This window comes from Oncorhynchus tshawytscha, linkage group LG09, assembly GCF_018296145.1.
Source record: "Oncorhynchus tshawytscha isolate Ot180627B linkage group LG09, Otsh_v2.0, whole genome shotgun sequence".
NCBI lineage: Eukaryota > Metazoa > Chordata > Actinopteri > Salmoniformes > Salmonidae > Oncorhynchus > Oncorhynchus tshawytscha.
The window spans coordinates 28,718,165-28,743,020 of NC_056437.1; the positions used below are offsets into that span (position 1 = coordinate 28,718,165).

At 41.9% G+C, this 24,856-nt stretch overlaps 1 protein-coding gene and 1 pseudogene across 2 annotated transcripts in view; both read right to left on the reverse strand.

Annotated features, from left to right (window-relative positions):
• Positions 1-216: 216 nt before the first annotated feature.
• On the reverse strand, positions 217-2,838 carry LOC112257722 (annotated as a pseudogene).
• A 3,776-nt stretch (positions 2,839-6,614) lies between these two features.
• LOC112257723 (platelet-activating factor acetylhydrolase IB subunit alpha2) overlaps positions 6,615-24,856 on the reverse strand; it is a 34,109-nt gene continuing 15,867 nt past the window's right edge. For both annotated transcript variants that reach the window (XM_042326735.1, XM_024431508.2), the window contains one exon: positions 6,615-8,938. In XM_042326735.1, coding sequence (XP_042182669.1) covers positions 8,660-8,938 — 279 coding nt within the window. In that variant the 3' untranslated portion in view covers positions 6,615-8,659. The remainder of the gene's footprint in view (positions 8,939-24,856) is intronic.

The following is a 24,856-nucleotide window of genomic DNA, read 5'->3' on the forward strand; positions in this document are numbered from 1 at the left end:
TGCCTCCTTGCAGCATGTCTAAGCCACATTCACGCAGATGAGCAAGCACCCTGGGCATCTTTCTTTTGGTGTTTTTCAGAGTCAGTAGAAAGGCCTCTTTAGTGTCCTAAGTTTTCATAACTGACCTTAATTGCCTACCGTCTGTAAGCTGTTAGTGTCTTAACGACCGTTCTACAGGTGCATGTTCATTGTTTATGGTTCATTGAACAAGCATGGGAAACACTGTTTAAACCCTTTACATTGGAGATCTGTGAAGTTATTTGGATTTTTTACGAATTATCTTTGAAAGACAGGGTCCTATGAGGTGTAATCATTACTCCAAACATTTGCAAAGCTAGCATTTCTATTGGACAGGTTCAGCAAACAGGGAAGGACCAACCTGAATCTGTCCAATAGAAATGCTAGTTTTCATTTGGAGTAATGATTACACCCCAGGTACACCAAGTTTCTTTCACCAAGCAATAGCAAGCAATAGCAAGCATGAAACTGAGACAGGCCATGTTCATGTGGATGGAATCACACAGTGAAGGTGGCCACTACGTGGAGACATTCACCAGTTAGTGTATCTGTGCAAGTCTCAGCTGTTCTTGTTGTAATGTGCTGTTGCGAGGAGGCTGCCAGTTAGTGTGTTACATAGTTGAGGGGAGGCGGAGTCCTAACTGACCAGGGTCACAGGTCCTTATGCCTTTATGGCCGTGAAGACTGTATCTTAGAAGTCCATGACCCTGCTCTTTAGGACCTCTACGTAGGGCTCCACCTTGCTTTGGAGGTCAGGAGGTCAGGGGTGTATGTGGACACCTCGTTCACTTCACCGATTGACTTCACAAGCTGCTCCTTGTACTCATCAGCGTAGGGGCGTCAGCTCCTCCAGTCACTCGGTCAGCTTGGTGCGGACAACCTCAACTATAGGGATCAGCTTGGACTTGGTCTCCTCAACCTTGGCGCGCATCTCATCAACCAGGGTCTGCAGCTTGGCCCTCAAGGTGTCCATATCCTCGTGGCGCTTGGAGACGTACTCCTGGAGGACCTGCTGCAGCTTCTTACGCTTGGGCTCTAGCTGGGTGTGAAGGTCCTCGACATCAGCCATCACCATCTGATACACCTGCTTGGAGGTATCAAGGAACTGGGTGCTGAAGGCATCGCCGTAGGGGGCCAGGGTCTGGGAAGCAGTCTGGGCATACTCATGCAGCTTGTCGAAGCTCTTGGACAGCTTCATCCTGGGGGTACAGAGAAGTGGAGGGTAAAATGAGGGAGAGACCAGAGCAATCCATTGCTATTATGGAAAGAAGGATGAGGGTTTGTAGGGAAGAGGACATGAAGACAGAATAATCTGATAGAAGTTAACTATGAGTGGAGATATTTTTGTCTCTTACTTGTACTCAGCTAGCTATAGAGTTCAGGCCTCTACACAAAACAATGTACTGTGTCATATAACATTAGAGCTAATACTGACCTACTGCCAACAAGAGAGTCAGTGCAAGAGCGGCAAACTTTATGGTGAGGGACTGAGAGAGGAGATGAGATAAAAAGGGAGAGGGGGATGGGTCATATAAAAATATTGAGAAGCAAGCAACTTAATATTCAATGTTTCACACAACCAAAAACATTTGAATCTAACACCAAACATTCATCCTCAAACTTTAGAGTACAAAATGCCACTGTTAGACACATTAATAACCTTTCAATGACTTTTGATGAATATGATCCATATTTCAAATGGCAAACATTTAATTCTTACATTTCTTTCCAATAAATAATATCTGCTGTCTTTCAGCAACTTTACGCCTGGTCATTCAATTCCTCCATTTTCCAATGTTGGCTATATCCTATGCTTTCTTTATAAGCCCCATACCTCCCTTCGAGATTTTCAGTGAGGCTGGATGTCTGTTACCTGGGGTGGTGCTGCTCTTTAAGTGAGGCCGATGCACAGCACCAGGAAGCTTTTATAGGTCTCTGAGCAGGTGTGTGCGTGCTGTCTCAGACATGGACCTCCACCCCTTACAACTCAACTGGAGGAGCAAGTTAACGAAGTACAGTTAGATGAGCAAACAGACAAATATACCTACATGTACAGTACCAGTCAAAAGTTTGGACACCTACACACCTACTTAAAAATATATAAATTTGCAAACATTTCTAAAAAGCGGTATTCACTTTGTCATTATGAGATATTGTGTGTAGTAGACTGATGAGGTAAAAAACATTGAATCAATTTTAGAATAAGGCTGTAATGTAACAAAATGTGGAACAAATCAAGGGGTCTGACTACTTTCTGAATGCGCTGTATATGCCATTGTAGACTGCCATTTAATACAATAAAGATGTTGAAATGACGATATCACTGGAGTTATTGTAAATCAATTTGTGCCACTTGTGTAGCTTACCTGGAGCTGGCAAACCAATTTAATAAATAGCCTATAAGTTTATTGTTGTAGTAGCCTTGTGTTATTATGCAATTATTAACGGCCATGTTTAGTAAATTCAATTGGAAATTCTCAAAGCTCTATTGCAATTGCCGATCAGTTGTTAGAATGCATTTGATTGATGATAACAGTAGTCAGATTAGGCTACAGGTAAAACAAATTCAAAAAATCAACAATGGTTGTTGTTGACTAGCATATTCAGTTAATATACAGTACCAGTCAAAAGTTTAGAAACACCTATTCATTCAAGGGTTTTTCTTTATTTTTACTATTTTCTACATTGTAGAATAATAGTGAAGACATAAACTATGAAATAACACATGGAATCATGTAGTAACCAAAAAATATATATTTTCGATTCTTTAAAGTAGTCACCCTTTGCCTTGATGACAGCTTTGCACACTCTCCTTTTTGGTCAGCCTGGAGGTGTGTTGGATCATTGTCCTGTTGAAAAAAAATGATAGTCCCACTAAGCGCAAACCAGATGGGATGGTGTATAGTCGTGGCCAAACGTTTTGAGAATGACACAAATATGAGTTTTCACAAAGTCTGCTGCCTCAGTTTGAATGATGGCAATTTGAATATACTCCAGAATGTTATGAAGAGTGATCCGATGAATTGCAATTAATTGCAAAGTCCCATTTTGCCATGCAAATGAACTGAATCCCCAAAAAACATTTACACTGCATTTCAGACATGCCACAAAAGGACCAGCTGACATCATGTCAGTGATTCTCTCGTCAATACAGGTATGAGTGTTGACGAGGACAAGGCTGGAGATCACTCTGTCATGGTGATTGAGTTCGAATAACAGACTGGAAGCTTCAAAAGGAGGGTGGTGCTTGGAATAATTGTTCTTCCTCTGTCAGCCATGGTTACCTGCAAGGAAACACGTGCCATCATCATTGCTTTGCACAAAAAGGGCTTCACATGCAAGGATATTGCTGCCAATAAGATTGCACCTAAATCAACCCTTTGGATCATCAAGAACTTCAAGGAGAGCGGTTCAATTGTTGTGAAGAAGGCTTCAGGGCGCCCAAGAAAGTCCAGCAAGCGCCAGGACCGTCTCCTAAAGTTGATTCAGCTGCGGGATCTGGGCACCACCAGTACAGAACTTGCTCAAGAATGGCAGCAGGCAGTTGTGAGTGCATCTGCACGCACGGTGAGGTGAATACTTTTGGAGGATGGCCTGGTGTCAAGAAGGGCAGCAAAGAAGCCACTTCTCTCCAGGAAAAACATCAGGGACAGACTGATATTCTGCAAAAGAAAGGTACAGGGATTGGACTGCTGAGGACTGGGGTAAAGTCATTTTCTCTGATGAATCCCCTTTCCGATTTTTTGGGGCATCCGGAAAAAAGCTTGTCCAGAAAAGACAAGGTGAGCGCTACCATCAGTCCTCTGTCATGCCAACAGTAAAGTATCCTGAGACCATTCATGTCTGGGGTTGCTTCTCAGCCAAGGGAGTGGGCTCACTCACAATTTTGCCCAAGAACACAGCCATGAATAAAGAATGGTACCAACACATCCTCCGAGAGCAACTTCTCCCAACCATCCAGGAACAGTTTGGTGATGAACAATGCCTTTTCCAGCATGATGGAGCACCTTGCCATAAGGCAAAAGTGATAACTAAATGGCTCGGGGAACAAAACATCAATATTTTGGGTCCATGGCCAGGAAACTCCCCAGACCTTAATCCCATTGAGAACTTGTGGTCAATCCTCAAGAGGCGGGTGGGCAAACAAAACCCCACAAATTCAGACAAACTCCAAGCATTGATTATGCAAGAATGGGCTGCCATCAGTCAGGATGTGGCCCAGAAGTGAATTAACAGCATGCCAAGGCGGATTGCCGAGGTCTTGAAAAAGAAGGGTCAACACTGCAAATATTGACTCTGCATCAACTTCATGTAATTGCCAATAAAAGCATTTGACACTTATGAAATGCATTCGAAAAGTATTCAGGCCCCTTGACATTTCCCACATTTTCTTACGTTACAGCCTTATTCTTAAACATTTTTTCAAAATTCCCTCATCAATCTTCACATAATATCCCATAATGACAAAGCTAAAACAGGTTTAGACATTTGTACTTATTCATAAAAAATAAAAAACATACCTTATTTACATAAGTATTCAGACCCTTTGCTTGGAGACTCGAAATTGAGCTCAGGTGCATCCTGTTTCCATTGATTATCCTTGAAATGTTTCTGCAACTTGATTGGAGTCCACCTGTGGTATATTCAATCGATAGGTGTGTGCCTTTCCAATTCATGTCCTGTCTATATAAGCTCCCACAGTTGACAGTGCATGTCAGAGCAAAAACCAAGCCATGAGGTCAGAGGAATTGTCCGTAGAGCTCCCAGACAGGATTGTGTCAAGGCACAGTGCTGGGGAAGGGTACCAAAACATTTCTGCAGCATTGAAGGTCCTTAAGAACACAGTGGCCTCCATCATTCTTAAATGGAAGAAGTTTGGAACCACCAAGACTCTTCCAAGAACTGTCCATCCGGCCAAACTGACCAATCGGAGGAGAAGGGCGTGTTTGTGTTTGAAAAAAGGACACCTAAAGGACTCTCAGACCATGAGAAACAAGATTCTGTGGACTGATGAAACCAAGATTGAACTCTTTGGCCTGAATGCCAAGCGTCACATCTGGAGGAAACCTGGCACCATCCCTACGGTGAAGCATGGTGGTGGCAGCATCATGCTGTGGGGAAGTTTTTCAGCGGCAGGGACTGGGAGACTAGTCAGGATCAAGGGAAAGATGAATGGAGCAAGTGCGCTCAGGCCCTCAAACTGGGGCGAAGGTTAATGAGAAGGGTGTGCTTGAAAGGATGCACATAACTCTGCAATATTGGGTTATATTGGGGAGAGTATTGGGGAGAATTCATTTTCCACAGTCGGTGCCTGTATTTAGTTTTCATGCTTAGGGAGGGCCGAGAATCCATTCTCACATAGGTACATGGTTGCAAAGGGCATCAGTGTCTTAACAGCGCAATTTGCTAAGGCAGGATACTCTGAGCGCAGCCCTATCCAGAAATCTGGCAGTTGCTTCTGATTAAATGACATTTTCATACAACCGCTTGTTACAATTTCAATGAGGCTTTCTTGTTCAGATATCGGTAAGTGGACTGGAGGCAGGGCATGAAAGGGATAACGAATCCAGTTGTTAGTGTCGTCCGTTTCGGGAAAGTACATGCGTAATTGCAAACACAGCTCACGCAGGTGCTTTGCTATATCACATTTGACATTCTCTGTAAGTTTGAGTTCAATGATGGAAAGACTTGTGTGTTGTCTCGTTATTGCAGACAGTGTCCCGCAAATTGAATATAGTTGCAGAGAGTCCCTGTAATCCTAGATTCAGATCATTCAGGCAGTCACCCAGATAGGCCAGTCGTGTGAGAAACTCGTCATCATGCAAGCAGTCAGACAAGTGATAATTAAATGTAACCTTTATTTAACTAGCAAGTTAACTTTAAGCCTGTCTCTCAATTTAAAAAATGTGTCAATACTTTGCCTCTTGATTACCAGCACACATCAGCTCTACTGGTAGTACTGCTACGACCAGCAGTACTACACCTGCACCTGTCGAAGACACAAGTTGTTCTGCTTCCACGAGCACATCCAATGCTAGCATCAGTAATTCTACATTTGTTGCTAGCCCAGCTAGCATGGACATTGACAGTTGTGAATCTAATGCAGCCGAAGAGCTACTGCCCCCTTACCAGGGAAAGCCCCGAACAACAGACAGGGACGTTTGACCATCAGAAATGCGCAAATATGATGAGAACTACATTAATTTGGGGTTCACTTATATCGGGAGTAATGCCATTCCTCAGCCACAGTGTGTTATATGTGCAAAAGTACTATCTCACAACGCTATGAAACCTTCACTCTTGCGCAGACATTTAGAAACGAAACATGCCAATTTGAAAAATAAGCCACTGGAGTTTTTTGAGTGAGAATTAAGACGACTTTCGAGTTAATCACATTTTAATTTGGCATACCCCTGACGGCATTGCGTACCCCAGTTTGGGAATAGCCGCTCTAGAGGTTAAATGGGAATCCCGCAAGTTAGTAATGCAGTGACTGAATCGCAGATAGGCTAGCTAATCACAAACCTTGATGATAAAATAACTTTTCACACTTACACCTTAAAATCAAGTGAAATGAAGCAACACCACAAATTATGTACATTCATGTCCCTTTATTGGAACACTTAAGCTTGTGAGAATATAGCGTAGTTTGCACCAAATACAGATACTCGCTATCGTTAATTATCTTACAAACACTACCACATCCGCAATACAAGGCCATCTATCCAAGCTTCACATATATGTATTATATACAAATGGGTCACTTCTAAACAGTCATACAACCAACCATAAGTGACACATACTGTACACACTTCTCACCCAAGCCAGTGTTGAAGGTTCACACACACACACACACACACACACACACACGAAGAATATGTGTAGAGCTTAAAGGACAATTTAGCTTTTTACAACCAAATCATTTTTTTATTTTTTATGTATATGGCATTTCCAGACACTTTGAGATTTCACTTGTTTTTGAGAAACTTACCCCAACCAGCGATTCATTTTCGTTATCCTCGATGTGCAGTACGTTGGCTCCGAAACACCCAAATACATCCTTTAAAAACAGAAAAGCTCTCAGTATAGTGATGCAGGTCTTTAGATGTTGTACACATGAAACAGACAACTCGAGTGATATCTCTCCGCCCATTCTAGCAGCAGGCTACATAGAAAATGGAACAGCTGGATAGGGGCTTGACGGCTTGAGTCAAATTAAAGTTGCGCATAAAGTTAATTTGTTCAGAGCCCCAGTACTGCACAACGAGGACGAGGAAATGATGGCTGGGGTAAGTTTCTCAAAAACAAGTGAAATCACACAAAACAAAAACAAAAAGTGTTTGAACCCTTCTATAAATTTGCCATTGACATCAAAACAGAGATTTGGTTGTAAAAACAAAAAGCTACGTTTCCTTAAAGACAGTAGCTAGTAACATGAGAGCAAGAGGACCTCAGAAACCACTTCAGTTCAACTGCACCAGGAAGAGACAAAACAGGATTGTGACCTGTGGTTGGGTTTTAGTGTGGTAGTAGACTATTAAATCTATGTAATTCCATGTCAGTAGCTTTATCATGATGCAACTGTTAAAGACGTCCTGCGACAATGTCATATGTTAGGAGGCAGGTGGTAGTGTGGACTGGGATGGATCGGAGTTCTGTATACTACACACAACGAGACAAAATAGGGACAGAATGAAGAGTAGGCGAGAGACAGAGTAAGCAGGTATTGGAGTCTGTAGGAGAGTAGTTTCCTATGTGTAAGAAAGGGAGAGAAAGCCAATGTGTGTGTGTGTGTGTGGCAGAAGGCAGGTATGGGAGGATAGCTGGACTTCACCGTTTTGTGTGTCAAGGCACAGAGTGAGGGAGGGAGGAGAGAAGATTACAGTTGGTACTCATATGGCGGTTTAGAGCTTTTAAAGGGCTGTTGGTTTAGACTGGGGCATATGGAGCCAACTCAAACAGATTTCTGAGAGGGAATATATAGGAGTGTTTATTACTGTGCTGTTAAGCTGTGCCCAAGTAGGAAGCTAATTTACATAACAATTGGCAAAGCTGACATCTTAAAGTCTAATACAGTGTCTGTGTGTGTGTGTCTCTCTTCTCTCAGAGTCCATGCATGTTTGCCATTAGCCTCTCTATACAGCTTGTGCAGGTGTCGGATCTCTCTCTATCCTCTGTTGCTGCTACAGCGTGTACGATGTCTCTGGAAGTATTGTTGTCGCTCTCTCTTTCACTTCTCCACACTGTCAACTATGTCTCCCTGCACACATGCACATGAACCCATGCACTCTCCTTCCTCTCCTGCAGTTCCAGTTCCACTCAAATGAGTGCCCAAGCTCTCTGCTTGGCCCAGCAAGTGACATCTTGATCTGACCCCATCTCAATAGACAGGAGCATGCCTCACCCCTGACTACTCCCCCCCCATTCCCTGTAGAGGTAGAAGCCACAGATCTTGCCCCTAACAACAGACCTAGGACCAAATCAGATCTAAGATATATCTAGCAACAGATCAGATCTAGAACAGATCTAGGACCAGATCCTGGATTAGTGGTTTTAGGCAAATTCCAGCTACTCCCCAGCAGAGTGAATGAGTGAGGCATGCCCCTGGCTGTGTGGGTGTGTGGCCCCTGGGCCGTGGCTCTCAGACCAGCGAGGCCCTCTTCTCCTCAGGCGTCCCCTCCAGTATCTGCAGCAGCAGGTCAATGAGGGGCTTGGCGATGGCCCGGTAGCCCGCCGCTGTCAGGTGCAGGAAGTCAAACATGTCCCTGGTGGAGATGGTCTCGTCAGAGTGCACGAAGCCTGCCCCCACATCCAGGAACTGGGTATGGCCCAGCCGTGGCAGCCAGGAACGCAGGAAGCTGTTCACCGCCACGTTCTTCTCCCGCAGCGGGTTGGGCCACTCGCCCCGTGCCAACAGACCCTGAAACGGACAGACAGCAGAGGTTGGTTACTACTGGGAGCTAAGGACACATCTGTAAATGCATGCATCCTCATATACATATCAGACCTGGGTTCAAATACATGTGTATTTGAGTAACTGGTATTTTTTTTATAACAACAAAAAAAAGTACTTTTACTTGAGAAAATGTATTTGAATTCCATCATTCTGAAGTTGTATTAGGATATTGCATTTAAAAATATATATATTTGAAATCATTGAATTAATAAATTGAACCTTTTCATTATTTGAAACTGAATTGAATAAATATTGCATTCAATTTTAAAATTCAAAATAAATATAATTCAATATTTAAATATTCTGTTTCAATATGATATATATGGCGTTCATTGTCCATGTATCAAGTTAACAAACTATCATTTCAAGTTGATCAAAGTTTAATATATTCAACTTCTCAGATGCATTCAGATCAGTGTTAATTTTGGCACTTTTTTAAAATTTAGATTTAGTCTAGGCATAGTCATTTTGACTAAAATATCATTAAGTCTTAGTCACATTTATACCATTTGAATAAGGATTTAGTCTAGTTATTGTCAAAATTAGGAAAACTGTGGGCCATTTTGTCAACTAAATATCCTTTCATTTTAGTCACATTATGTTTGTATTGCCTCTATAACCTATAGCAAACATTCATATTTTTATTTAACCTATATTTAACTAGACAAGTCAGTTAAAAAAACGTAAGGATCGGCGTTCCGTCAACGGAACAGTTGTAAATCGTTCAGCGCGTTATGTCAAGATCGCAGATTTTAGAGTAACAACAAATGTCGGTAAATATAAGGTTCTTATATCGGCTGAAAGCTTAAATTCTTGTTAATATAACTACACTGTCCAATTTACAGTAGCTATTACTGCGAAAAAATGCCATGCTATTGCTCCTAACAACAAAATAGTTTTTTCACCGCAATAGGTTTGATTATTTCACCTCTGAAGGTGAAATGTGTACTTTCATTCTGAAAATCTTGCTCTGATTTCTCGTCCAAAGGGTCCCAGATATAACATGAAGTGTCATTTTGTTAGATAAAATCCTTTTTCATATTCTAAAAAGGTCCATATATCATGCACAATCGATTTTGTATTTCCACTCGTTCAATTTGCAAAGAAAGGAATCTGTGAAAATCTCACCCTAAACGTTGTTTCAACGAGTCAAATCACGTTCGTATCTATTCCTCAGAGATCCTAGAAGGTAACGAGACTTCACTATTTCATTAGGGTGTAGTATATCCTACAGAACACCATATTTGGTCAGAGAGCGACGCCTTCATGGCACACCGATGACACGGGCGGCCATCACTTGAACGACTGTATCTTTTTCAAATAAGCAACAATCGGGGTCAAACAAAGCTAGCTAGATAGCCAATGAGCTGGGCTTTACGGGAGTATCCGGAAACCATGTCAAATGTGGAATGTAGCTTCTAATGTAGCTTTTTGTACGACAGCATGCCTTTTCATTTTGGACAAAAATTATAAGGATATTCAGAGAGTTATGAAGTTATGAAAACTGGATGTTTTGAAAATGTTGAACTTATAATATGGCTACTAATACTTGGAACGCTAAATCAAAGTCCAAGTATACAGATTTGAAGATATTCTTGCAGAAAAATGGAATATGAATGCAAATGTCTCCTTCACGATTTGCCCAAATGTACCTGGGGACTTCACACTAAAAGGCTTGAGGATCAGTCAATACTCCCAAGTTATCCATCTGAATCTTTGCACATACACTGCTGCCATCTTGTGGACACTATCGGAATTACAACCAGAGTGATGGCTATAACTATGACCTTTTGCTTGCCTTTCAAAGATGGTCCATAGCATCAATGCCTTCCTCTTGCAGGAACTGCTGACACACTCCAGCCACATGAGGTCTAGCATTGTCATGCATTAGGAGGAACCCAGGGCCAACCGCACCAGCATATGGTCTCACAAGTGGTCTGAGGATCTCATCTCGGTACCTAATGGCAGTCAGGCTACCTCTGGCGAGCACATGGAGGGCTGTGTGGCCCCCCAAAGAAATGCCACCCCACACCATGACTGACCCACCGCCAAACCGGTCATGCTGGAGGATGTTGCAGGCAGCAGAACGTTCTCCACGGCGTTCCCAGACTCACGTCTGTCAGATGTGCTCAGTGTGAACCTGCTTTCATCTGTGAAGAGCACAGGGCGCCAGTGGCGAATTTGCCAATCTTGGTGTTCTCTTGCAAATGCCAAACGTCCTGCACGGTGTTGGGCTGTAAGCACAACCCCCACCTGTGGACGTCAGGCCCTCATACCACCCTCATGGAGTCTGTTTCTGACCTTTTGAGCAGACACATGCACATTTGTGGCCTGCTGGAGGTCATTTTGCAGGGCTCTGGCAGTGCTCCTCCTGCTCCTCCTTGCACAAAGGCGGAGGTAGCGGTCCTGCTGCTGGGTTGTTGCCCTCCTACGGCCTCCTCCACGTCTCCTGATGCACTGGCCTGTCTCCTGGTAGCGCCTCCATGCTCTGGACACTACGCTGACAGACACAGCAAACCTTCTTGCCACAGCTCGCATTGATGTGCCATCCTGGATGAGCTGCACTACCTGAGCCACTTGTGTGGGTTGTAGACTCCGTCTCATGCTACCACTAGAGTGAAAGCACAGCCAGCATTCAAAAGTGACCAAAACATCATCCAGGAAGCATAGGAACTGAGAAGTGGTCTGTGGTCACCACCTGCAGAACCACTCCTTTATTGGGGGTGTCTTGCTAATTGCCTATAATTTCCACCTGTTGTCTATTCAATTTGCACAACAGCATGTGAAATTTATTGTCAATCAGTGTTGCTTCCTCAGTGGACAGTTTGATTTCACAGAAGTGTGATTGACTTGGAGTTACATTGTGTTGTTTAAGTGTTCCCTTTATTTTTTTGAGCAGTGTATTTAGTCCATTGACATGACTGTCAGGCAAGTCCTAAAGTGAGTGACTCATCAGTAGCCTACTGAGCTATACTCACAAAACCATCATGGGACTCGCATCTGAAGTCTGTAACGCTGATGTGCCAACATCTCTCTGTAGCGTCCAAATGGTTTGGGCTACACACTAATATGACTCTCACGGACACGATTGTATTCTTTGTTTTACTCTACGACACCCACAAGTGTCACAGGACTCGTCTGAAGGTAACCCGGTACCTGGACGAAAAATGTATGTAAGTGAATCGAGCATTTCCACGTCAAGGTAGATGCATAATTCCACTATAAAATAAATCTCATATCTCTCAGATATAAACTCAGCAAAAAAAGGAAATGTCCCTTTTTCAGGACCCTGTCTTTCAAAGATAATTCGTAAAAATCCAAATAACTTCACAGATCTTCATTGTAAAGGACTTGTTAAAAACCTCTTAAAGATCGGGTCTTTTTTTTCAACGTTTTGTTAAAAATCGCGCAAAATTTCAACGTCCTGCTACTCATGCCAGGAATATAGTACATGCATATGATTAGTATGTGTGGATAGAAAACACTCTGAAGTTTTTAAAACTAGTTAAATGATGTCTGTGACTACAACAGAACGTGTGGAGCAGGCAAAAGCCCAAGGAAAACTGTTCACCAAAAAAAAGATATATATCCTTCCGCCAGTTGCCTGTATTGTCTATGGCAAGGGAAAATAGATAGCGACCAGTTTACAATGCCTACAGCTTCCACACGATGTCGCCAGTACTGTCAATTGGTTTGAAGTTAATCCTTGGTGAGATGAGAAATAGGCACTTCCTGTTATCGAGTACACAGCAGGAAGTTTTGATAGAGAGAAAATGGACCATCATTTCAAGACTTGCTGCTATTGAATACAGATCGCCCCGTGATCAATTTGATCGATTATTAACGTTTACTAATACCTAAAGTTGGTTTACAAAAGTAGTTTGAAGTGTTTTGTCAAAGTTTATCGGCAACATTTTTTTAATTTTCGAAAAAAAAATGACGTTTATGGGCGTTTTGTAAAAGCTGCGTTTTTTCCTGGATCAGACGTTCCCTACAGGCTTCTATAAATGGACATTTTGGGTATACATGGACGGTTTTTAAGCTGCTTTTTTGATCAGACGGGCTTCAAAAAAGACATGGACGGATTTAATTGTGATGTTTATGGGACATATAGGAGTGCCAACAAAGAAGCTCGTCAAAGGTAATGAATGTTTTATATTTTATTTCTGCGTTTTGTGTAGCGCCGGCTACGCTAATTCTTTTGTTTACGTTCCCTACAGGTGTTTCGGGGGTTGCATGCTATCAGATAATAGCTTCTCATGCTTTCGCCGAAAAGCATTTTAAAAATCTGACATGTTGGCTAGATTCACAACGAGTGTAGCTTTAATTGAGTACCCTGCATGTGTGTTTTAATGAAAGTTTGAGTTTTAGCGAGTACTATTAGCATTTGGCGTTGCGCATTTGCATTTCCTGTTGGCTAAGTGAGACGCCTGCGTCTCACTTAGCCTTAAGAGGTTTTAAGACACTAACAGCTTGCAGACGTTAGGCAATTAAGGTTAGTTATGAAAACTTAGGACACTAAAAGAAGCCTTTATACTGACTCTGAAAAATACCAAAAGAAAGATGCACAGGGTCCCTTGCTCATCTGCGTGAACATGGCTTAGGCATGCTGCAAAGAGGCATGAGGATTGCAGATGTGGCCAGGGCAATAAATTGCAATGTCCGTACTGTGAGACGCCTAAGACAGCGCTACAGGGAGACAAGACGGACAGCTGATCGTCCTCGCAGTGGCAGACCATGTGTAACAACACCTGCACAGGATCAGTACATCCGAACATCACACCTGCGGGACAGGTACAGGATGGCAACAAAAACTGCCCGAGTTACACCAGGAACGTACAATTCCTCCATCAGTGCTCAGACTGTCCACAATAGGCTGAGAGAGGACTGAGGGCTTGTAGGCCTGTTGTAAGGCAGGTCCTCACCAGATATCACGGTGGGCACAAACCCACCGTCGCTGGACCAGACAGGACTGGCAAAAATTGTTCTCCACTGACGAGTCGCGGTTTTGTCTCACCAGGGGTGATGGTCAGATTTGCGTTCATCGTCGAAGGAATGAGCGTTACACCGAGGCCAGTAGTCTGGAGCGGGATCGATTTGGAGGTGGAGGGTCCATCATGGTCTGGGGCGGTGTGTCACAGCATCATCGGATTGAGCTTGTTGTCATTGCAGGCAATCTCAATGCTATGCTTTACAGGGAAGAAATCCTCCTCCCTCATGTGGGGAAGACATGACCCTCCAGCATGACAATGCCACCAGCCATACTGCTCGTTCTGTGCGTGATTTCCTGCAAGACAGGAATGTCAGTGTTCTGCCATGGCCAGGTAAGAGCCCGCATCTCAATTGATCCCATTGAGCACCGTCTGGGACCTGTTGGATCGGAGGGTGAGGGCTAAGGCCATTCCCCCCAGAAATATCCGGGAACTTGCAGGTGCCTTGGTGGAAGAGTGGGGTAACATCTCACACCAAGAACGGGCAAATCTGGTGCAGTCCATGAGGAGATGAACTGCAGTACTTAATGCAGCTGGTGGCCAAACCAGATACTACTGTTACTTTTGATTTTGACCCCCCCATTGTTCAGGGACACATTATTCAATTTCTGTTAGTCACATGTCTGTGGAACTTGTTCAGTTTATGTCTCAGTTGATGAATCGTGTTATGTTCATGCAAATATTTACACATGTTAAGTTTGCTGAAAATAGACGCAGTTGACAGTGAGGAGACACTTCAAAACATACTTCCTTATGATTTATTTTTAAACTCTTTTTCCCATGTACACTACCGTTCAAAAGTTTGGAGTCACTTAGAAATGTCCTTGTTTTTGAAATAGTTTTTTGTCCATTAAAATAACATCAAATTGATCAAAAATACAGTGTAGACATTTTTAATGTTGTAAATGACTATTGTAGCTGGAAACAACTGATTTTTTAAATGGAATATCTACATAGGTGTACAGATGCCCATTATCTTCAACCATCACTCCCGTGTTCCAATGGCACGTTGTGTTAGCTAATCCAAGTTTATCATTTTAAAATGCTAATTGATCATTAGAAAACCCTTTTGCAATTATGTTAACACAGCTGAAAACTGTTGTGCTTCTTTGGACTAGTTGAGTATCTGGAGCATCAGCATTTGTGGGTTCGTTTACAGGCTCAAAATGGCCAGAAACAAAGGACTTTCTTCTGAAACTCGTCGATCTATTCTTGTTCTGAGATATTAAGGCTATTCCATGCGAGAAATTGCCATGAAACTGAAGATCTCGTACAACGCTGTGTACTACTCCCTTCATAGAACAGCGCAAACTGGCTCTAACCAGAATAGAAAGAGGAGTGTCTACAGCAGTTTGAGAAACAGCTTCATTAAATAGTACCCGCAACACACTAGTCTCAACGTCAACAGTAAAGAGGCAACTCCGGGATGCTGGCTTCTGATGAGTGTGTTATAAATAGTTATCCTGTGCCTGTTAATTTACCTCCCTGCAATGGCTGTTAGTTCCAATGTTGAAACTACTGGTTTTTGTCAATAGTTTTGATGACAGTTATCTTTTGATTGCTGACCTAAATTTCACAAATAGTTATGTTAGCTACAATAGGGAGACCACTATTAGCCCCTCCGATACTATCAACAGGCTTGTATCTAGCTATCATACTGCATGTGCTCACAAGCATAGAGGTGTTGTATATGGCAATATTGTGCCCATTTCCTTGAAATCTTCTGTTAGGTCTGAAACAACAAATCCAATATGTAATGATCTTGCTTGTATTGATAAACCACTGGAATACAAAGACAGTAAGAGTTAGAAAATATGCACTTAAACATACGTAGCCTATTGTCTAAAATAAAAGATATTAAGATCAGGGCCTTTCACAAAAATCCAGAAAAAATAGAAAGAAATGGATTCTGAGATTGCTATTGATGGTTACAGAGTATTTATGGCAGATAGGAAGGGTACAGGGGGCAGTGTAGACATGTAAAATATCACCTTTCTCTTCAATGTTAAAATCTGTCAACATCCCAAAGCAATTAGAATTTTTGGCCTTAAGTCTCCAATTAGGAAGTAACTCTACAATAACAATCATGGGAGTTTACCGTCCACCCTCTGCTAAGAAATGTGTGCTAATAGAACTCACTGACTTAATAGCCTCCTTTTCAGCCTCTGAAGTGTTAATCGTTGGGACTTTGCCTGTGGAAACCTTTACTCTGATTGTTTAAAGGATTTTTGTGTTAAATTAAATCTGACCCAGTTAATTAATAAGCCCATGCGTCCAAATCTGATGGACCCTACAAAATCAACCTTGATCCACCACATATTTACAAATACCCCATGAAAAATATGTTGTAAGTGGGGTGTTTTCCTTGGATATAAGTGACCATTGTCCTAGTGTATGTATCAGGGATGTGCGAATACCTAGATCCAAACCATGTTTTATCAGAAAGAGGAATTTTAAACATTTCAATGAACAGGCCTTTTTACATGATCTTCAATGTAGTGACTGACATTGACTGTATCTCATCTATTCATGATCCAGAGCTGGCTCTAAAAAACTTCTCAAATGTCTTCAATATTTGGGTTGGCAGGTAGCCTAGTGGTTAGAGTCCTGGGCGTGTAACTGAAAGGTTGCTGGATTGAATCCCCGAGCTGACAAGGTAAAAATCTGTTGTGCTGCCCCTGAACAAGGCAGTTAGCCCACTGTTCCCCGTTAGGCCGTCATTGTAAATAAGAATTTGTTCTTAACTGACTTGCCTAATTACATAAAGGTTCAATAAAAATGTTGTCGATGAGCATATTCCCTTAAACACTGGAGCTAGACAAAGTTATACATTCATAATAGAGATGCTGTCTGGGCCAAAACTAGCTTTACGGACTCAAACCCAGTTTGGCAATCATTTAGGAGATTGAGAAATCTGTGTAAAACTAGTTAGAAAAGCTAAATCTGATTATTTTGTTAACGCACTGATTTTGCAGGGAATCTGGTCCTGGAAAAGCATTCATCTCTGAAGGGTTGTAGCTCTTCTTCTCTTCCCCATCAAATTAATCTCTCAAATCAAATCAAATGTTATGTCACATGCGCCAAATACAACAGGTAGACCTTAAATGTTATATGCTTACTAACAAACCCATAACCAACAATGCAGTTAAGAAGAATAAGAGTTAAGAAAATATTTACGAAATAAACTAAAAGTTTAAAAAAAGTTACACAATAAAATAACGAGGCTATATATACAGGGGGTACCGGTACTGCGTCAATGTGCAGGGGTACAGGTTAGTCGAGGTAATTGAGGTAATATGTACATGTACAGTACCAGTCAAAAGTTTGGACACCTACTCATTCAAGGGTTTTTCTTTATTTTGACTGTTTTCTACATTGTAGAATAATAGTGAAGACATCAAAACTATGAAATAACACATATGGAATCATGTAGTAACCAAAAAATTGTTAAATCAAAATACATTTTATATTTTTGATGACAGCTTTGCACACTCTTGGCATTCTCTCAACCAACTTCACCTGGAATGCTTTTCCAACAGTCTTGAAGGAGTCCCCACATATGCTGACGACTTGTTGGCTGCTTTTCCTTCACTCTGCGGTCCAACTTATCCCAAACCATCTCAATTGGGTTGAGATCGGGTGACTGTGGAGGCCAGGTCATCTGATGCAGAACTCCATCACTTCCTTCTTGGTCAAATATCCCTTACACAGCCTGGAGGTGTGTTGAAAAACAAATGATAGTGGGACTAAGCATAAACCAGATGGGATAGCTTATTGCTGCAGAATGCTGTGGTAGCCTTGAATACTAAATAAATCACTGACTTCCGGCGCCGACAGAGATGGCCGCCTCGCTTCGCGTTCCTAGGAAACTACGCAGTATTTTGTTTTTTTTACGTGTTATTTCTTACATTGGTACCCCAGGTAATCTTAGGTTTTATTACATACAGTCGGGAGGAACTACTGGATATAAGAGCAAAGTCAACTCACCATCATTACGACCAGGAATACGGCTTTCCGAAGCGGATCCTCTGTTTTGCCCACCACCCAGGACAATGGATCGGATCCCAGCTGGCGAACCAAAACAATGACGCCGTAAAAGGGGCAGACGAAGCGATCTTCTGGTCAGGCTCCGGATACGGGCACATCGCGCACCGCTCCCGAGCATACTACTTACTCGCCAATGTCTAGTCTCTTGACAAAGAGATTGATGAAATCTGAGCATGGGTAGCAATTCCAGAGAGACATAAGAGACTGTAACGTTCTTTGCTTCACGGAAACATGGCTCACTCGAGACACGCTATCGGAGTTGGTACAGCCACCTGGTTTCTTCACGAATCACGCCGACAGAAACAAGCATCTTTCTGGTAAAAAGAGGGGGGGGGGTATGCCTTATGATTAACGATACGTGGTGTGATCATAACAGCATACAGGAACTCAAGTCCTTCTGTTCACCTGACTTAGAATTCCTCACAATCAAATGTTGACCGCATTATCTACCAAGAGAATTCTCTTCGATTATAATCACAGCCGCATATATTCCCCCCACAAGCAGACACATCGATGGCCCTGAACAAACTTTATTTGACTCTATGTAAACTGGAATCACATATCCTGAGGTTGCATTCATTGTAGCTGGGGATTTTAACAAGGCTAATCTGAAAACAAGACTCCCTAAATTCTATCAGCATATCGATTGTGCTAGCAAGGCTGGTAAAACCCTGGATCATTGTTATTCTAACTTCCGCAACGCATACAGTGGTGAGAACAAGTATTTGATACACTGCTGATTTTGCAGGTTTTCCTACTTACAAAGCATGTAAACTCAGTCATCAAGTTTGCGGACGACACTACAGTGATAGGCTTGATTACCAACAACGACGAGGAGTGAGGAGGTGAGGGCCCTCGGAGTGTGATGTCAGGAAAACAACCTCACACTCAACAAAACAAAGGAGATGATCGTGGACTTCAGGAAACAGCAGAGAGAGCACCCCGCCCTATCCACATCGACGGGACAGTAGTGTAGAGGGTAGTAAGTTTTAAGTTCCTCGGGGTACACATCACAGACAAACTGAATTGGTTCACCCACACAGAAAGCGTGGTGAAGAAGGCGCAGCAGCGCCTCTTCAACCTCAGGAGGCTGAAGAAATTTGGCTTGTTACCAAAAGCACTCACAAACTTTTACAGATGCACAATCGAGAGCATCCTGTCGGGCTGGATCACCGCCTGGTACGGCAACTGCTCCGCCCACCGTAAGGCTTTCCAAAGGGTAGTGAGGTCTGCACAACGCAACACCGGGGGCAAACTACCTGCCCTCCAGGACACCTAAACCACCCGATGTCACAGGAAGGCCATAAAGATCATCAAGGACAACAACCACCCGAGCCACTGCCTGTTCACCCCGCTATCATCCAGAAGGCGAGGTCAGTACAGGTGCATCAAAGCAGGGACAGAGAGACTGAAAAACAGCTTCTATCTCAAGGCATCAGACTGTTAAACAGCCACCACTAACATTGACTGGCTGCTGCCAACATACTGACTCAACTCCAGACACTTTAATAATGGAAACATGTATGTAAAAATGTATCACTAGCCACTTTAAACAATGCCACTTAATATAATATTTACATACCCTACATTACTCATCTCGTATGTATATACAATCTACTGCATCTTGCCTATGCCGTTCTGTACCATCACTCATTCATATACAGTGGGGAGAACAAGTATTTGATAACCTGCAAAATCGTCAGTGTTTCCTACTTACAAAGCATGTAGAGGTCTGTAATTTTTATCATAGGTACACTTCAACTGTGAGAGACGGAATCTAAAACAAAAATCCAGAAAATCACATTGTATGACTTTTAAGTAATTAATTAGCATTTTATTGCATGACATAAGTATTTGATCACCTACCAGCCAGTACGAATTCCGGCTCTCACAGACCTGTTAGTTTTTCTTTAAGAAGCCCTCCTGTTCTCCACTCATTACCTGTATTAACTGCACCTGTTTGTACTCGTTACCTGTATAAAAGACACCTGTCCACACACTCAATCAAACAGACTCCAACCTCTCCACAATGGCCAAGAACAGAGAGCTGTGTAAAAAGACATACAATTGTAGACCTGCACAAGGCTGGGATGGGCTACAGGACAATAGTCAAGCAGCTTGGTGAAAAGGCAACAAATGTTGGCGCAATTATTAGAAAATGGAAGAAGTTCAAGATTGACGGTCAATCACCCTCGGTCTGGGGCTCCAGGCAAGTTCTCACCTCGTGGGGCATCAATGATCATGAGGAAGGTGAGGGATCAGCCCAGAACTACACGGCAGGACCTGGTCAATGACCTGAAGAGAGCTAGGACCACAGTCTCAAAGAAAACCATTAGTAACACACTACACCATCATGTATAAAAATCCTGCAGCGCACCCAAGGTCCCCCTGCTCAAGCCAGCGCATGTCCAGGCCTGTCTGAAGTTTGCCAATGACCATCTGGATGATCCAGAGGAGGAATGGGAGAAGGTCATGTGGTCTGATGAGACAAAAATAGAGCTTTTTGGTCTAAACTCCACTCGCCGTGTTTGGAGGAAGAAGAAGAATGAGTACAACCCCAAGAATACCATCCCAACTGTGAAGCATGGAGGTGGAAACATCATTCTTTGGGGATGCTTTTTTGCAAAGGGGACAGGACGACTGCACCGTATTGAGGGGAGGATGGATGGGGACATGTATCACGAGATCTTGGCCAACAATCTCCTTCCCTCAGTAAGAGCATTGAAGATGGGTCATGGCTGGGTCTTCCAGCATGACAACGACCCAAAACACACAGCCAGGGCAACTAAGGAGTGGCTCCGTAAGAAGCATCTCAAGGTCCTGGAGTGGACTAGCCAGTCTCCAGACCTGAACCCAATAGAAAATCTTTGGAGGGAGCTGAAAGTCCGTATTGCCCAGCGACAGCCCCGAAACCTGAAGGATCTGGAGATGGTCAGGTATGGAGGAGTGGGCCAAAATCCCTGCTGCAGTGTGTGGAAACCTGGTCAAGAACTACAGGAAACGTATGATCTCTGTAATTGCAAACAAAGGTTTCTGTACCAAATATTATTTTCTGCTTTTCTGATGTATCAAATACTTATGTCATGCAATGAAATGCAAATTAATTACTTAAAAATCATACAATGTGATTTTCTGGAGTTTTGTTTTAGATTCCGTCTCTCACAGTTGAAGTGTACCTATGATAAAAATTACAGACCTCAACATGCTTTGTAAGTAGGAAAACCTGCAAAATCAGCAGTGTATCCAATACTTGTTCTCCTCACTGTATCTTTATGTACATATTCTTCATACCTTTACACTTGTGTGTATAAGGTAGTTGTTGTGAAATTGTTAGGTTAGATTACTCGTTGGTTATTACTGCATTGTCGGAACTAGAGGCACAAGCATTTCGCTACACTCACATTAACATCTGCTAACCATGTGTGTGACAAATAAAATTTGATTTGATTAGCAAAGCACCCCCACACCATCACTCCTCCTCCTCCATGCTTCATGGTGGGAACCACAGATGCAGAGATCATCCGTTCAACTACACAAAGCAACGGTTGGAACCAAAAATCTCAAATTTGGATTCCGGTCTAATGTCCATTGCACGTGTTTCTTGGCCCAAGCAAGTCTCTTCTTATTATTGGTGTCCTTTAGCGGTGGTTTCTTTGCAGCAATTCGACCATGAAGGCCTGATTCACACAGTCTCCTCTGAACAGTTGACGTTGAGTTGTGTCTGTTACTTGAACTCTGTGAAGCATTTATTTGGCCTGCAATTTTTGAGGCTGGTAACTCTAATGAACTTATCCTCTGCAGCAGGGTCTTCCTTTCCTGTAGCAGTCCTCATGAGAGCCATTGACTGACCTTAATTTCTTAAAAAGTAATGATGGACTGTAATTTCTCTGTACTTAGTTGAGCTGTTCTTGCCATTATATGGACATGGTCTTTTACCCAACTGGGCTATCTTCTGTATACCACAGCTACCTTGTCACAACACAACTGATTGGCTCAAACGCATTAAGAAGGAAAGAAATTCCACAAATGAACTTTTAACAAGGCACACCTGTTAATTGAAATGCATTCCAGGTGACTACCTCATGAAGCTTGTTGAGAGAATTCCATGAGTGTGCAAAGCTGTCATCAAAGCAAATGGTGGCTACTTGAAGAATCCCAAATATAAAATATATGTTAAATTGTTTAACACTGTTGTCGTTACTACATGATTCCATGTGTTCCATTTTTTAGTTTTGATGTCTTCACTATTATTCGACAATGTACAAAACAGTAAAACTAATAAAAACCCTGGAATGAGTTGGTGTGTTGAAACTTTTCATTGATACTGAAAGTTGGGGTAAAGTGACTATGCATAGATAATAAACAGTGAATAGCAGCAGCGTAAAAAAAAAGTGGGCGGGGGCAGGTCAATGCAAATAGTCCGGGTAGCCATTTGATTAGCTATTCAGCAGTCTTATGGCTTGGGGGTAGAATCTGTTAAGGAGCCTTTTGGACCTAGACTTGGCGCTCCGGTACTGCTTGCCGTGCGGTAGCAGAGAGAACAGTCTATAATTAGGATGGCTTTCCTCTGACACCACCAGGTGTTTAGACCATGGCATAGCACTATTACAGCCACCACATTAGTTGTGAATGACCTTGTCAATGCATTGAATGCTAAAATGAGTTGTGCTGCTTTGTTTATAGATCTGTCTAAGGCCTATCATACATATTGATCATGGTATTGTATTGAAGAAACTGTCAAAGTCTCATAAAAGTATCTCAGTTGGGTTACATCTTCACTCCTTGAATGGTTCTGTAATATACAATGTCCCTGCATACAAATACCTTGGTATTTGGATGGACAATGATCTATAATTTAAGAAGCATACAAATGAGCTTGTTATGAAGTGCAACTGACTACTCTAAAATCCCTTGATTCTGTTAATCATAGCACACTTTGTTTTATTACATCTGACAGTTTTAATACTCATCACTGCATCCTTTAACAAAAATTTGTCTGGACCTCTTTAAAGACACTTCATTACTCTCTTTTTGTTTATAAAGCCCTACTCCACAAGCTTCCAACATTCTTAACATCTTGGTTGAAATTTAGAGTTTCAGGTTATAATACAAGGTTACAGGGTTGGTTAACGATGATGACTCCCTTTGTAACCACAGAGTTTGGAAGATCTACTTTTTCATATCAGGCACCTCGTGTGGAATAGTCATTTCCTTTGAACGATTTGGTGTCCCTGGATAAATTTAGGAAACTGGTTAAGGATTTTTTTTAAATAAAATGTATTTGATTATAATGGCTAATGTGTATATTGTATGTAATTGTGTGTGTGCTGATGTGACTATTGTTCCCAGGGCATATTTGTGAATGAGACCTAAGTCTCAATGTGTCTCCCTGGTTAAATGAATACAGGGGTCAAAATCAAATAGCTAAATGATCCTTGGTATGACCATCTTAAAAGAACTCCATATCTTAGCTTAGTAGAAACCCAGCCCCGGCCCTTAGACTCTAGGGCAGGGATGGGCAACTGGCAGCCCACACCCCTTTGAAGGACCACGGATCAATTCCCCTCCATTTTTTAGATTGCTAAATTAGTTTACAATTACCAGCAGTGGGGCCCCCATTGATTTTGTTTGTTAGTCTCAGTCATATATCATATTAAAAACTGCAAATATCTCTCCACCCTATGGCAAAATGTGTAGAATTGAAAGAAAATAACTGTAAAACATCAAATTTTCCTTTGCGCTCCATAGCAAAACAAGTAGAATGGTTTTACATTAGTTATACAATTGCTAAATCTTCTCTCTGCTCCATGGCAAAATGTATAGAATTGCAAAAAATTTACTCTAAAACATAAAAATGTTCTCTTCCCTGTCAAAGACTGTGTCGGGTATGGATGTGGGTAAGCAGACCAGCGAGCAACTGCGGACCCTCGAGTTCAGAATTTTTGGTGGCCCCCATCCCCATCAAACTTGCCCATCCATGCTCTAGGAGGTAACACGTATGGACCCAGAACTTAATTGAACGTCTGTTCTGTTTAGAGATCCATTTCATAATATGAAAGCGTCCATCATACAACTAGTTTGATTTAAAATTGTATCTTTAATTTATATATCAAGATCATTTGGGCTATTAACTTCACTTTTTCTATTTTAATCAAATATATAATTTAAAAAACAAACATAGTGGTGCCAATTCATATCTTGCAGGAAAATACTTTAATCTCAAGAGAAGACAGGTTAAATGTTAAAAAAGATTTAATGTTCTCGTGATCATATAGATCTTTGCCTAGACAATATCCAAAACAACTAACAATACACTGAATTCATACATTTTCAGTAACTGTAAACACAATAATACATTTGCTGTTTTTCAAACGGAATCAAGGCATTAAAATGTACCAGAGGCCAACAAAACAGCTTGTTTGGCAAAAATATCTTAACCCACTATTTTTTCTACGGTGCATCCAGAAAGTATTCAGACCCCTTGACTTTTTCCACATTTTGTTAGGTTACAGTCTTATTCTAAAATGTATTATATAAATGTTTTTCCTCATCAATCTACACACAATACCAAATAATGACAAAGTGAAAACAGGTTTCTAGAAGCTTTTGAAAATGTATACAAAATGAAAAACAGAAATACCTTATTTACATAAGTATTCAGACCCTTTGCTATGAGACTCAAAATTGAGCTCAGGTGCATCCAGTTTCCATTGATCATCATTAAGATGTTGCTACAACTTGATTGGAGTCCACCTGTGGTAAATTCAATTGATTGGACATGATTTTCAAAGGCACACACCTGTCTATATAAGGACCCACACTTGACAGTGCATATCAGAGCAAA